The sequence below is a fragment of the Coenobita brevimanus genome, chromosome 82 (assembly GCF_032717465.1).
Source record: "Coenobita brevimanus isolate Jiangsu-jjx chromosome 82, ASM3271746v2, whole genome shotgun sequence".
NCBI classification, from domain to species: domain Eukaryota; kingdom Metazoa; phylum Arthropoda; class Malacostraca; order Decapoda; family Coenobitidae; genus Coenobita; species Coenobita brevimanus.
Genome location: NC_137035.1, coordinates 14,677,724 through 14,693,244, shown reverse-complemented (window position 1 = coordinate 14,693,244; position 15,521 = coordinate 14,677,724). Strand labels below are relative to the sequence as shown.

At 42.0% G+C, this 15,521-nt stretch overlaps 1 protein-coding gene and 1 non-coding gene across 2 annotated transcripts in view; one reads left to right on the top strand and one right to left on the bottom strand.

Annotated features, from left to right (window-relative positions):
* LOC145409682 (U3 small nucleolar RNA-associated protein 15 homolog) overlaps window positions 1-15,521 on the top strand; it is a 403,188-nt gene that overhangs the window by 296,644 nt on the left and 91,023 nt on the right. The window contains exon 9 of the mRNA XM_080280034.1: window positions 9,945-10,078. Coding sequence (XP_080136160.1) covers window positions 9,945-10,078 — 134 coding nt within the window. The remainder of the gene's footprint in view (window positions 1-9,944; window positions 10,079-15,521) is intronic.
* LOC145409713 (5S ribosomal RNA) lies at window positions 13,097-13,215 on the bottom strand. The gene has a single exon (XR_013899160.1). It is a non-coding gene; the product is annotated as a 5S ribosomal RNA (ribosomal RNA).

Genomic DNA, 15,521 nt, shown 5'->3' with positions numbered 1-15,521 from the left:
GACCAAAACCCATTCGGCTTGAAAGAATATATCGTACTACAGCATTTAAATTTAGCCTAACGCTGAATACTGTACTTATTAATATTGTATTTTAGAATAAATGTCAATCGTTTTGAAACCCTTATAAAGAGTTAATATTTCTTATGCCGAAAAAACTGTGATGTCGATAAAGTAATCACTTGTTTACAACTGAGACGAGGCTCTGACGACAGTGTGAGGAACGTGTGTGATAGCGTGCAAGTTTTGTTCCACTTAAATGTTCCTCAGCCATTCCTGATATAAGGTACCATGTGATACCCCCTTTAGCTGTGGACACTAAAGAAATGGAGACAGCCAAAGAGATCTGGCGGCAACTAAGCCACTCCCAAGCCTCGGAACCCATCAAACCACCCAAGCCGTAATCCTTATAAAAGTTTGATGGCCTTTTATGTTGTTTATTTATTCATTATACTGTTATTATTAATATAATAATGCTTTATTTCATGTTAGAGGAGAGATTGGCAGGAAATCGTAGGCATAAAGTGGTTAAAAGTTAGAAAAATGGGCCACCGAAAAACCAATTAGAAATTTTCCCATTGATTGTTCACTTCAGCTATCACGCATTCAGCTATCACACGCGTTTCCTGTGACCAATTAGGCGCGCTAGCAGGGGGTTGAGTGTACATATATACAGTATATATATATATATATATATATATATATATATATATATATACAGTAATCCGTGTGCTTTCCGGACGTCCACTTTCCGGACTCCCCACTTACCGGACATTGTGGACCTGGGCCTTCGGAACCCAAAAATGGCCAAAAAAAGAACAAAATCCACCCAAAATCCTAATTTTTTCCCACCTGTAATTTGAAATTGCCGTGTGGCACCGTGCTGCACCAAACAGCTGTTTACACCATGGCGCCTTCACCCCTTCCTTCCTCCCCCTTCCCCCCTCCCCAGTCACGGTTGCCATATGGTATTTTTCATTACCAAATGTGGGCCAATTTTGTACTGAAAAGTTCGTTTTTTAGTGAATCAGCATGATCCATTACCATACAGATTTTTCACATGTATAAAAATATAGAGAATGGAGATGGTGGACTGTCTGCTTTCTTTGATTAATCTGCTAGCATACATAGTGCAAAAATAAACATGTTGCTGATTACAAGGAGAGTGATTATTTCCATTGTACATATAATTGGTGAAGAATAAAAAAGCTTCTTTTAAGAATTTGGTAATGAAAAGTTAAATTTGATAATGAAAATTGAGAAGTTTGGTAATATGCCCAAGTTCAGATCTGGCAACCCTGTCCCCAGTTACTGTCTAACCTCTGTTCAGGGAAGACGTCCATCATAATGGATACTGCACGTGCTCATTTTTTATGAATAAACAGTGAATAAACTGTAATACCTCGCCACTAGACCACATGGGAATTTACAGTGTTGTGCAGTGTTAAGAAATCAGAAGTTAGAGTGCAAAGGATTAAGTGTGGAGTGAGTGTGGAGCGCAAAGTGGCTGTTGAAACTGGTTCAGTTAAGAAGAATGTGCAGTGTTAAACAATTATAACTCACAGTGCAAAGAATTAAGTGTAGCACAACACTGGATTACTGTACGTGCATCAAGAGCAATTTTACAACTACCAGAGCCTTAGAGAATTCGAGGAGACGGCCACAGACGTGTTGTAAGTACAGTACCTTGTACACTGCTAGGCCTAAGTATTTTCCATACTTCTAATTCCTCATTCTCTGGTTTCTTTTCATTTATTTCATGCTTTATGTTCATAATTGGTGTGAATAGGGTCTTTAATAGGTTTAAATAAGTGCTATGCAGTCAGGTAGGGAGTTTTGTAGGTGGTTTTCAAAGTTAGGCTGGTTTAGGGTCATAAGTACCAGTCCAGCAGTCAGAGGCCCACTTTTCGGATGGGGCCACTTTCCTGACTTGCCTTTGGCTCTGTTACAATGGATAGTAGAGGGATTGCTGTATATATATATATATATATATATATATATATATATACAGTATATATATATATATACAGTCGACCCTCTGTCTTCACGGGGGTTAGGGGCCTGAGACTCCCGTGAAGATAAAAAAATCCATGTAAAATTGGTGCCCCCCTAAAAACACCCCTAGCCCCCGATTTCCTTCTTTAATGAAAGAAAACCCCTGTGTACATGTCAATAAACACTTTATTTATAATTAAAGTATGAAAAAAATAGTTTAATTGCGTAGGTGGATGCCGCTCACACCGCTCGTCACAGCTACGCTCTCACCCTCCACCACCGTTACGAGGATTTTCCCTCTCGTAACTTGTCCAGCAATTCTACCTTCTCCAGCAGGGTCATTACCTTCTTCTGGCACTTTGGGGTGCCTTCAGGAGATGTCTTATCTGCTCTCTTAGGGTCCATGGTAGATAAAATGATGGTGTCACAGAGAGTTCAGCGAGTAGAAGCACACACAAGCGTGGTCACAGTGAGAATGGGTTTCGGGACAATTCGCCGTCAAGTCAATTCGCAGTCACAACAATAACAAGACAATTCGCCGTCAGGACAATTACCCATCATTTATTTACATACTATAATAGTCTTTTAAATATACGAGTTTTAAAAGTGGTGGTGAAGTCAATTCGCAGGCACAACAATAACAAGACAATTCGCCGTCAGGACGATTCCCCGTCATTTATTTACATACTATGATAGTCTTTTAAATATACGAGTTTTAAAAGTGGTAGTGGTTTATTGTTTTTATAATAAATGTAGTGACATCTGTTGAGGCTCAGCCATATCTTTCCCCACGGTTTGCGTCCACTATGGCCGATCAGAATAACACGTTGAATATTGTCATTTGAGATGAATATATACTTGTACCTCTCCAGAGTCATTTTAAAATATACCCAGGATGTTGTAGTACCAATGAAAATTAATGAAGACAGCTACGGGTGACGCTAGAATATAATTCAAAGTCGACTACAGCGAAGTAGAAACACGTTAATTATTGGCTAAAAGTGCAACTTATAAATGATGTCCAAAGCCTACACTATTGAATGGACATAGACTTTGATAGATCCCCCTGAAAATTAGTTATTAAAGTATTAATTATTCAAAAATAAGTATATTTATAGAATGACGGGGAATCGTCCAGGGTGCGAATTGTCCTGACGGGGAATCGTCCATGTTTTGACGGCGAATTGTCTGACAGCAAATTATCTCGGAACCTGAGAATGAGAGAGCCTGCCACGAGAGATTCAAAACAATGCGGGGGTGGCGCAGGTGGTGCTGCGGACAGTATGCAGCGTGTAGCGCGCGATTTGAATGTGTTTCCATTTTTCTCTGGACTTCAAAAGAGGTGATTTGGTTTCCCTGGTGACAAACCGCAAACAGGGAAACCGCGAGGACAGAGGGTCGACTGTATATACCGTATTTCGTAGCATGCTAGACGCTGCAGTGTGAAAGACGCACCCTAATTCTGGAAGGGAAGTTCTGAGAAAAGAATTATGTCTTGACCAAGACTACAGAAAGGTTGCTTGATATGAGTATTTTTCACTAAAATACACACTCACCTTTCAGAACCTGTATTCAGTACTGTATATCTGTCTTTGGTTTCATTATTTTTATGCAAAAGAAGGGAACAAGACATGAAAACAAACAACCCCTTCCTTACATAATGTTACTGCTTTCCATGACACTATCTTAACACATTAGTCTTTCTCTTCATTACAGTATATATATGTTTGGTGTCTTTATTTTTATGTAAAAGAAGGGTACAAGACAAGAAAACGAACAAACAATCCCTTCCTTATAAAATTTTACTCCATACCACGACTCCATCTTAACACTACCAGTTTCTTTATGAAATATGAAGTCCAAAGTGTTCGATTCCTTTCGTACAATAATTTGAGACGTGATGTTCATCTCTGTTAAAGTACACTACATATGTATCAGTATATAAAGATAAGGATTATTTTTTGTGAAATGAACTTAAAAAAAAACTCAATAAAACCCGTTCTTTCATTCATTTAAAATACATAGGCCATTAAGTGAAGGATATCTCCAAAACATATGCCAGGATGTCTTCAAATGCCTGCATGTACTGAATTTTAGAATCACAGACAACACAACCAAGTTTTCAAAAATCAATTACAAGGAACGTTTACACCATTTTATGTACCCTAAAAGTACCAGAAGCCATCCTAACATGGGGTGATCGAATTTCCATATTGCTAGGCGCTAAACTGCTAATTGTTAAACCTCTAATAATGCTGTAATTTCGGGAAGTATTATTTAATGTTGCAACTGTGCTGGGAGGAATGAAAAAAGTGTTTAAATGTCGTTCACTTAGAATGGATGTAAAGAGAAGGCTGTATGAGGGTGTTGTGGTACCGACTGCATTATATGGGGCTGAAACATGGAATATGGGTGTAGCAGAGAGGAAAAGTTTGAATGTAATGGAGATGAGGTGTCTGAGGAGTATGTGTGGAGTGACGCGTATGGATCGGGTGCGAAGGAGAACTGGAGTTGTTCAGGAGATGGCTGGTAGAGTTGAGCAGAGGGTGTTGCGATGGTTTGGGCATATGGAGAGAATGGATAATGAGCGATTGGTGAAAAAGATAACTAGATCTGATGTGAGAGGTGTAAGGCTGAGAGGAAGACCACGAATAGGATGGATGGATAGTGTGAAGAGAGCGCTGGATGCGAGAGGGATGTCTGTTGAGCAAGGAAGAGTGGCTGTGCGTGACAGAAATAAATGGAGAGAAATTGTGAATAAATAAGTGATGACGCAGCCCTGAGGGGATATTCTCCCGCATTTGGTCTGATCAGCTAGTCAGGTCAGGTGCGGGTAAGGGGATGGGTATGTTATGATGTGGCAGGGGTAAACCAGTTCTGCTGTCGGGCCCTGCTGCGGATGTCACTGATTGCATTGAGCAGTTGACCCTTGTGCGGTGTGGTGCGGTGAGGATCTGTCCGTTCTCCCCTTTGGGGCTAAGATGTGAATGAATGTGTTTAAATGAATGAGTAAATGGAGAGTGTGTCGTCCTGTCTCTGCTACCTCCCTTTCCTTGGGGGAAGCAGCCTAGGTATATAGATAGATAGATAGCAACTGTTTTTCCCATTAACAGTAATATAAGACTGCTTCCTTCCATGATGCTCTTGTATCGAATGAAACAAAATATCAGTAAGAGATGCCAGCCTAACAAGGGTTTTTGAATTTCCATATGAGACAGATGTCTGTTACAATGACTCAACAAAAATCATGCTAGCCAACATCTCCCATATGATTCCCTTGCTAGTTAGTGATTGGATAGCAAGTGAAGTGATCATTATTGCCATTCTGAAGGTTAGCAAGGGGTTCAGAAGTGATCATGTTCTGAGAGTTGGGGGAACACTAGGTGCTAAACTGCTAAATTGCTAAACTGCTAAAATGCCGCAATATCACACAGTACTGTTTAATGTTTCAGTTGTTTTTCCCATTTTTCGGTAATGGTAATATAAAACTGTTTCCTTCTGTTATATTCCTGTCTCGTTTGAAACAAAATATCAGTAAGAGAAGCCAGCTAAACAAGGGTTATTAAATTTCCACATGAGACAGACGTCTGTTACGATGACTCAAATGTCATGCTAGTCATCATTTCCACTATGATTCCCTTACTAGTTACTGAGTGGATGGCAAGTGAAGTGATCATGACTGCATTTCAGAAGGTTAGCAGGGAGTTCACCAGTGATCATGTTAGCCTACAAATGTAGGGTGTATGTTACATACTAAATTGCTAAACTGCTAAACCCCCAGACCATCACATAGCCAGTTGTAAACATACCCTACATTTTTTCCTGAGCCTGGGTGTTTCTAATCGTAAAATCTGAGCACATACACAAGTGAATGTAACTTATTACAATAAATCAAAGGTGTTTATACTCTAAAAAATACTTGACTGCCAAACAGTAAAATGATCCTCTGTATAAGTGATTCTTGTAAATGGAGCCAAGGTCTTAGTCTCACCTCCAGGACGCATGGAGATATTTGAAGGTGATTTTTAGACAAAAAAGTGCGTCTTCCACCCCACGAAATAATATATATATATATATATATACATGGATGGGGTAATAAAAGAGGTACAAGGTAGGGTAGTGGATGTTGGAGTGGCCCTGGTGAGAGAGGATAGTGTTTGGAAATTCCCTGTACTGTTGTTTGCAGATGATACTATGTTGGTGAGTGAAGACGAAGGGGAGCTGCAAGGCTTGGTGGATGAGTTTGGGAGAGTGTGTAAGAAACGGAATCTAAAGACGAATGTAGGGAAGAGTAAAGTGATGGTCTTTGAGAGTGGTGAAGTCAGTGAATGTACAGCGAGGTTGGATGGTGAGGAATTGGAAAATGTGAGTATGTGTAAGTACTTGGGTAGTGTGATGAGTAAGGATGGAGGTTTGGAGGGTGAAGTGCTTCAAAGGGTACAGCAGGGAAGAAAGGTTGCTGGTTCTTTGAAAGCAGTGATAAGAAACAGGGAAGTGAGCATGGAAGTGAAAAAGTTTCTACATGACAGTATTGTGATACCAACTCTAACGTATGGAAGTGAAGCTTGGACGTTGTTGGAAGGACACAAGTCAAGAGTGAGAGCAGTGGAAATGAGTTTTTAAGAGGAGCCTGTGGAGTCACATGGAGAGACAGGCTGACGAATGAGGATATAAAGGAGCGTTGTGGTGTTGATGTGGATGTGATAGGAAGCGTTATGAGGAACACACTGAGGTGGTTTGGCCATGTGGAGAGGATGGAGGGTGAAAGACTGACGAAGAGAGTGTATGTGAGTGAGGTGGAGGGGGGAAGAGGGAGGGGGAGGCCGAAGATGAGATGGAGGGATGGGGTGGAGAGGTATATGAGAGAGGGGGGTGTGAGTTGGAGCAGGGCAGTGAAATGGCGGGGGACAGGGCGACTTGGAGGTGATTTGTTTGTGGCCACCCCAAATGGGATTGAGGCATCTGGCAATAGATAGATAGATAGATAGATTATATATATATATATATATTAGGGTGGTCCATGATTTTGAAGTTGTAGATTTCTTATGGGCCACCCTGTACTTTTGTTCCTCCTGGTACAAAAACCCTCCTTGCAAAATTTCAGTCTTATCCTGTATTATTTACTGGTGCCCCAGAGACCCAGAAGTTCACACTGTGTGCCATCTGGGTTGAGTACCCTGCCGGCGCACCTAGGTCCCCCTTACAGTGTAAGTATTTGCCCCTCGTTGGGGGAATGTCATGGAAACCAATCCCCCACTCGTTGTTGCCTAGTTTAAGAGTTCACAGATGCCTTTTGAGTGACTGAGAATCACTGACAATGAGCCTCTGTGACCTGGAACAAAAATTGCGCTGCTCCTCATCTTTGGTAATGACAGGGAGCACAAATCTTCGCTCAGGAAATTGTTCTTGACTTTCAGTGACTTGAGGCATTGCCTGGTTTTCTTGTAGTCATCTTGTTCAACCCACGTGGATGGGTCAACATCAAGGAACCGATTGGAGGAGCCAAGGAAAAACGGAAGGCAGCGAGTGGTGCTGGTTACAAAATCAGGGAGGTTCTTAACTCGAGTGACAGCCACAAACAGCTCAGCACCCTCCTTGTTCTCCGGAGCTGTGACCATGTCTCTCTTTGTTTCGAAGTCGAGGGATTCGTTGAAGAATGCCAGGCCAACCAGCTCCTTAGAGAGGTACCAGAGATGAGGACTGAAGGCCTTTGCAGCAGTGGATAAGAAGTCCAAGTTACCATAGTTCAGATGTCTTGAAGAAACTTGAGGTTGTTCTGAGAAGCAGAGATGGCAGCTGATGCTGTGAACCAGTATGGGATGTAAGTCATGATGGCAAATATGACAGACCACAAGAATGTGGCAAGCTGTCTCAGTGAGGTTGAACTGCCTGCGAAAGAGGTAAATCTTCACTGAGGTAGGCTGGATGATTTTGGCCATCCAACAGGCAAGGCGGTAGGTGCCAGGCCACAAAATGTGGAAGCCACGAGGGGGAACTCCACTGAGGATGATCAGCGTGAGCTCAAGCAACTCCCAGACTGGTGACGGGAACGAGGGATGTGGTGAGAATAAACTAAGTGTATCTCCCTGCCTCGGAACCACCTGTCTTCAAGCCAGTCAGGGCTGCCATCTACTTCATTTAAGATAAATAACCATGTGTTTTATATTTTATATATCTGAACTGTAGGTGTTTGAAATGTGCCCTTTAGTACATCTCTGTGACTCAAAAAGTGGACCTTGAGGGAGCAGTGCTGCCCATATGCTATTTTTTCCACAAGGTATGTTGTTCACAGTGAACCAATTCACCCCTAATGAGTTCGTCTGCCACTCATAAACTCATTCACTGTGCGAGGGCACTGTATAGATAGATAGCTATAGAATGCAAAAAAGCAGGACCCAAAGGCCAGAAACTCACAAAATTGTTCCCTCCAAGAAAAAAAATAAAAATAAGATAACAGAGAGCCAAGTCTGTCTTGACTGAATACCCTAGTTTCAGGCTCATATACTGCTGATGGGACAGTAAGGAGCAAATGATTCATAGAATGTCTTTGAAATTAAGATAGTGGATAATGCTGGAGGAAGCAGACAATATGTATTATGGAAAAAAAGTGTTGAATAGAGCAGTATGGTGGTGAAAGAGGGAAGAGGGAGAGAAATCCTTAAGAAAGTTAGCGAGGTATGTGAGAATTAGTAGTCTGGAAACAGTACTGTCATTTCCATTATCTGTCAGGGGCTTTGCAGCTGAGAGCAAGGAATCAGAGATGGTGATGATGATGGCAGTGAGATGGTAGGTACACAGTTTTAGCTCACATACTTTTATTATATAAATGACCTGTATGTTTTCTGTTTTTGGTGATTCCTTTTACTGTTTGAAGGTAGTGCCTGTGTTTTCAAGGCATCAGATTTGAGATGACTGTACTTATATTGTGTGTGTTGAGGAAATTCATCTACATCCTGTATCTAGAGTAATTCCGAGGATTTTAGGATGTCTTTGTAAGAGGAATGGTAGCTTAACCTCCCCCATCCCGATGTTTTCTGGGCAGTGGTACTTCCCAGTTCCGACATTTTTGGACCTTTTTTTTTTTTTTGGCTCAGACATCCGCTTTTGGTGAGAAACATCAAAAATTCATAGAGAAATCGCTCACCTGAGGTTTAAAATACTCGATCCAGGTAGGAGTACCTCCTTACCTTACAGGGTTTTCTATCAGGCTGGCTGCAAAGAAAACAAGTTCTATGGGAGGATAACTATTCCACACCACTCATAAACGGTATTTATTTATTTATTTGGTACGAATTTATATGTAGTACGAGAGTATATTGGTTTTCAGACTAATATAGGCATTATAAGCATTGTTTCACTCACTAACTCAAAACCATTCCTGACCTTTTTTTGCCACATTAGCTGATCATCATTTCTGACTGTTTCTTCCTCTAATGTTTGTCCTCCACATTGTCATCGATTGGGGAATCACTCTGGCCCTGAATTTCGTACCTTGGCATGACATGGCTTTACTGGCCAGGTCACTGATAACAGGTGAATTGCTGAAAAAAGGGCATGCAGGGGGGGGAGGAGGAGGTCATGCTGGGTAAGGCATTGTCCCTGCCTGGCATCTTGTAGAGGAAGGTGTCCCGTGTATACGTGCCAAAAATCACTCGCGAAAAATGGAAAATTGTGCAAATTAGGGACCTTGCAATGTTGCCGCGTTAATTTACGTCTCCGGGATATGAGTGCACATCATGTGAGGACGTGAATTCACGTCTCCGGGATGGGGCAGGTTAAAGAGAGGGTGTATTTGAGATTCTTGTCTCTTTATAGTGAAGAATGTGGTAGTTGAGCTTGTTGATGAAACACCCATTCTGTTTTGTGTAACCATTGAATGTCTGGCATGAGTATTCTGATGGCACAGTAAAGGACTGGTTGATGATGATGATGATTCAGTCTTGTGTTTTCAGACGACGTGGCATCAGATCAGCAGTGGCAGGACGTAATTCTTCCAAGCTGATGCCTCTGCTGGATTTCATTGTCAAACATATTCACATCCCAGCCTACAGCCAGGTCCTCATGGATGTTTCAAAAGTCCTTATTGGTGAGTTCCTGTAGAAGTTTGTAGACAATGGTTTGAACAGTCTCCCAGAAACCTAATTGATATTGTCTGGTGAAAACAGTAATATATATAACAAAAATTGCATCCTTGTGGTGAAGTCATAATATGTCATTTGTAGATTATATTTGCTACCAACAGTCAGTTTTATTCAGTGTAAGAGACTTCTTTGAACTGATGGTTAGAAGTATCTCCCCCCCCCTCTCCTCCCCCCTGTTTATGAACCATCCCTCCTAACTTGAGGTTGTTCTTGTTGCATAACACTGGTCTCAGCAGTCTAGTCAACCACAAGTAAGCAACTGCCCCTATGAGGTTGTGTCGTAGGTTTCATACACTACTGATGTTGTGTCTGTGTCATTGTTACATGTGCTGTGCAGTGCTCCATTATGTGTTTTGTTTTGTGTGGGCCTATTCTTTAAGCGAGGGAGTCATCTGCGGCAACATCCAACCGGAATCTAAGCTGAGGAAGGCTGGGTGATATCCAGATTTACTGTAAGTCTAACCAGATGTATTTCCTCAGCTGTATTTAAGAATACCTCTGCTGGATGAATGTCAGGCGGGGGGAGTGGACTTGTTTTACAGTGTTCCAATTGAGATGTATTGGCCTGTGTGTGATATGAGTACAGTATGTAGGTGTTTTTCATTGCTAGTGGTGGACTGTCAGGAGGTGGGAAGTTGAAGAGGGAGTAGTATTGTACTACTTTAGTAGTAGTAATAGTAGTAGTAGAGCAACCTTGTCTCTCTGGCAGAGCAGACCCATCAACCACTGGCAGTCAGTAACCCCTTCATGGCTGTCCCATGCAGTGAACTAATTTTCTCTTGCAGCAGACAGCACCTCACTACAGCAAGGCATGGTGTGGTAAGGTATGGGGCAGAGTGTGGAGGTTTAGTTCCTGGATGGATGCCACATTTATGTCTCTTCACCCAGTTAACATTGGTACCATAGTAGGCTCCACGTGGTGGTGGGATGAGGGTGTAGAAGTTACAGTTAAGGAGAAAAGAAGGCTTTTCCAGGAATGGTAAAGGGGTGGTAACAAGGAGGAATATTTGGCTACCAAGCATAGGGCTAGAAAAGAGGTATGCAGGGTAAAATCTCAGTCTCAGAGATTTTTACTGGATAACGTAAATAGTGTTGAAAGGAATAATATGAGGCACTGAGTTGCAGAAGCTCCCAAGCACCATAAATAAAAAATGGAGAAAATCACGGTAAAAGTTTTGCGACTTTCAAAATGCAATATCTTGTCAACCAAGCAAGCTATCAAGTTGGTTTTGGTCTTAAAGTGTAGATTAAAGTGTTATGTAGCAAGGATGCAAGGATTACTGACTATCTCAGTATTTTTTAATAATATCAAAACTTTTTTAATACCCATCAGTGGGACATAGTACAGGTCCTCCCCCACTTATGAACGGTTGACTTACAAATTTTCGCACTTACGAATTTGTATTTTCAGTAAAATATTCAATAAACTACATGGAATTGCATCAAATGGAACGTATCAAATCTGGATATGCAGTTGACACTGTTTTAAACTTCAACTAATTTTGATTACTCAGGGAGATAAACTAAATTATCTAAATATTACCAAATATATCTGTGTAGTCTATTTCTCCCCCAATGCTTCTTCAGAACCCAGTGTATTTTACTCTATATCCACACAGTTGAGTAACCTTAACCTTGCCCTTAGCACCAAAATTAACATTTTGGGTGATTTTAACATACATAATGTTGAATGGTTATCAAATTCTGCCAGGACTGACGATGCTGGTCTAGAGTGTGAGCTGTTTGCAGAATTGTTTAATCTCATGCAGTTGGTAAAGTAACCAGCCAAAATACAATAACCTCACAACTAACGCGAGTTTAAACAGCGCGTTTTTGTTTTAACACGAGCAAATATTTAAGGAGATATGTTTAACTAACAAGGGTTTCTCGATTTAACGAGACTTTAAACGTACGTGATGTTTTCAGATTAGCCGCGCACGCCTTGGACAGTCCTGAGCTGATAGACCGTCTCGGGGACGGTTTAATTTATTCAGTTGAATATATATATATATATATAAGCAACATTGGGTCTGGTTAGTACTTGGATGGGTGACCACCTGGGAACACCAGATGCTGTTGGCATCCCTACGTGTCAAGTGGGGTTGGTGGAGGATTAGTGCCCCTCCCTGTAAAACAATTAACTCTAAGCCGTTGGCCACCCCGTTTGGGATACATGGCGTCTGGCAATGAATGAATGAATAAATATATATATATATATATATATATATATATACTTGTATATATATATGTATATATATATATATATATATATATATATATATATATATATATATATATATATATATACAGTGGAACCTCGGACCTTGAACGTCTCACATGTCGAACAAATTGGATCTCGACCAAAAAATTCAAGACATTTTTGCTCCAGAGGTCGACCAAAATATCGGACCTCAACCAACCCGAACGTAGCTGAACGAAGGGAAGCTGGCCGACAGAGGACCCGAGCGACAAGCCGACCGACAGTCACGCGTCCACCTTTGTTGTTCGTCAACGTGGTCGTCCTGCTGTGCTTCACATTTTTCTTGATTCAGTGCAGTATTAGCCCCTAATAATGGCTCCAAAGAAAGCAAGTTCATCCAGTACTGCTACTGGCAGTGAAAAGAGGAAAGTAGTGTGGAAAATAATTGAAGAAGTGGAAAAATTATTGCTTATCTTCATCAATGAGAAACAGTTAGCAGGAGACAGTGCTAGTGAGGATATAATTTGTGAAAAGGTAAGAGAAATATACAGTCACCTCATAAAGGAAAGCCCTGGTACCAGTGCTGAAACTTAAATAGGTAAGCATCTGGGGTCTTGGAACGGATTAAAATCCATCCATCCATCCATCCATTGCCAGACGCCATGTATTCCAAATGGGGTGGCCAAGGGCTTAGAGTTAATTGTTTTACAGGGAGGGGCACCAATCCTCCACCAACCCCACTTGACACGTAGGGAGAACGTTATGCCAACAGCATCTGGTGTTCCCAGGCGGTCACCCGTCCAAGTAATAACCAGATCCAACGTTGCTTAACTTCGCTGATCAGACGGGAAGCGGTGTACTCAACGTGGTATGGCTGTTGGCATGATTTACATTGTTTCTTATGGGGAAAATTAGTTCGGTCCTCGACCAATTTGGTCCTGGAACAGCCTTCCAGAACGGATTGTGTTCGAGGACCGAGGTTCTACTGTATATATATATATATATATATATATATATATATATATATATATATATATATATATATATATATATATATATATATATATATATATATATATATATATATATATTTATATATATATATATATATTTATATATATATATATATATATATATATATATATATATATATATATATATATATGTATACAGTATTCCCCGTACTATCCAGACGCCCACTTTCCGGACATCCCCACTTACCGGACATTATCATCTCGGGATCCAATATTCCCAAAATGGTCCGAAAATTAAAAAAAATTAGAAAAAAATCCGACTTTTTCCCACCCGTAATTTGAACTTCGCGCGCACAGCGTGGGACAGCTTTGTTTTGGTGCGTCATTCCTCCGACATCCACTAGAGCGCCCCTGCATCCTCCCCACTTACTGCCCGTCTCTTGTCGTGAGTGCACGATCGTCGTCGTAGCTGCCCACATGCTCGCTTTTGTGGTGGTGCCTTACCTGCTGCAGGCTCTCCTTCTGCTCTCGTGTCTCTCCTTCTGCTCTCGTGTCTCTCCTTCGTGTGTGTGATGATGGCCCCGCCGCCTTAGAAGAGGAAGAGAGTGGTTTTGACCCTGGAGAAGAAGAAGGAGATATTGGAGAAAGTGGATGCGGGATGGTCTTCGTCACGCATCCTTCGTGAGTTCAACCTGGCCCGATCTACTTTGTTTGATATTAAGAAATCCCGAGACAAACTCATGCAGTACACGGCTGTCTACTCGTTGAAAAGCAAACGCAATGTGGAGAGGAAGATGATGTTTACTTCCAAGTATGCTGAAGTCAACTGCTCCACGTTGATTTTGTATCGACAGCAACGTGCTGCTGGTGTGATGGTGCATGGGACGGAGCTGAAAGCTGCTGCTGAGAAGTTCGCAAGGCTTCACGACGCCCTAGACTTCAAGGCATCCGAGGGTTGGCTCTTCGCGTTCAAGTTACGACATGGCCTTACCAACTGTAAGTCTCATGGCGAAGCTTTGGACACTAACGAAAATGGAGTAGAGGAATTTCAGCACAAGGTGAAGGGCTTGATCGACAGGGAGGGCCTCACTCTCGGTCAAGTCTACAACGCTGACGAAACTGATTTATTCTATCGCTCTTTGCCTACGAACACTCTAGCCGAGGAGACGGAGAAGCGTGTACCTGGCCGCAAGCTCTCCAAGCAAAGGATATCTGCTTTGTGTTGTGCTAATTCTAACGGCATGCACCGGCTCAAGCCCGTTATTGTTGGCCGTGCAAAGCAGCCTTGGTGTCTTCGTGGGGTGATGGATGTCCTTCCTGTCGTTTGGTACCATTCCTTGAAGGCATGGTTCACAGCCCACATCTTCAAAGATTGGTTCCACCGCCATTTCATCAAGGAGGTCATACATTACCAGACGGAGAAACTGGGAATCCCACGTGACCAGGTAAAGGCCCTCCTTCTCCTCGACAATGCATCTGCCCACCCGTGCGACAAGGACTTGGTGGCTGAGAATGGCTGTATTAGGTGCATGTTTCTGTCACCTAATACTACTGCTCTCATCCAATCAATGGACCAAGGAGTGATTGTGGCAACGAAGCGCCTATACCGACGGAAGTTCCTGGACGAGGTGATGGTTGTTTTCGAGGACGAGTGCAGGGAGGGACGGGACACGCAAGGCCAGCAGACTTTGGAAAACCTTTGCCGCTACAACATCAAGTCTGCAATCTACAACTGGGCCAGTGCATGGAAGGAAATCTCTGTCAAGACTCTAGAAAATGGTTGGTCTCGTCTGCTTCTCGGAATGGATGTGGAGCACGATTTCCTAGGTTTCGACGTGGATGACTTCAATGTACGTCTACGTACGCAGAGCGATGTTGATGTGGACGAAGTGCATGAGTGATTGGATGACGATGAGGGCAATCCTGGGTATCAGACCTAGTCTGATATTGAGATCGCATCTTCAGTTGCAGGTGTCAGTACCCAGCTTGAAGATTCCGACGAGGACAGTGACGATGATGCGGACTCCTCTCAGCATGACACAACTCCAGCCATCCCCAAGCTGAGTATTCCGTTTGTCTGGATACCGGATAGCAGGGATTGTACTGTGTGTATATATATATATATATATATATATATATATATATATATATATATATGCAGTAATCCCTCCACTATCCGACGTAATAGAGCCAAAGGCATGTCCGGAAAGTGGT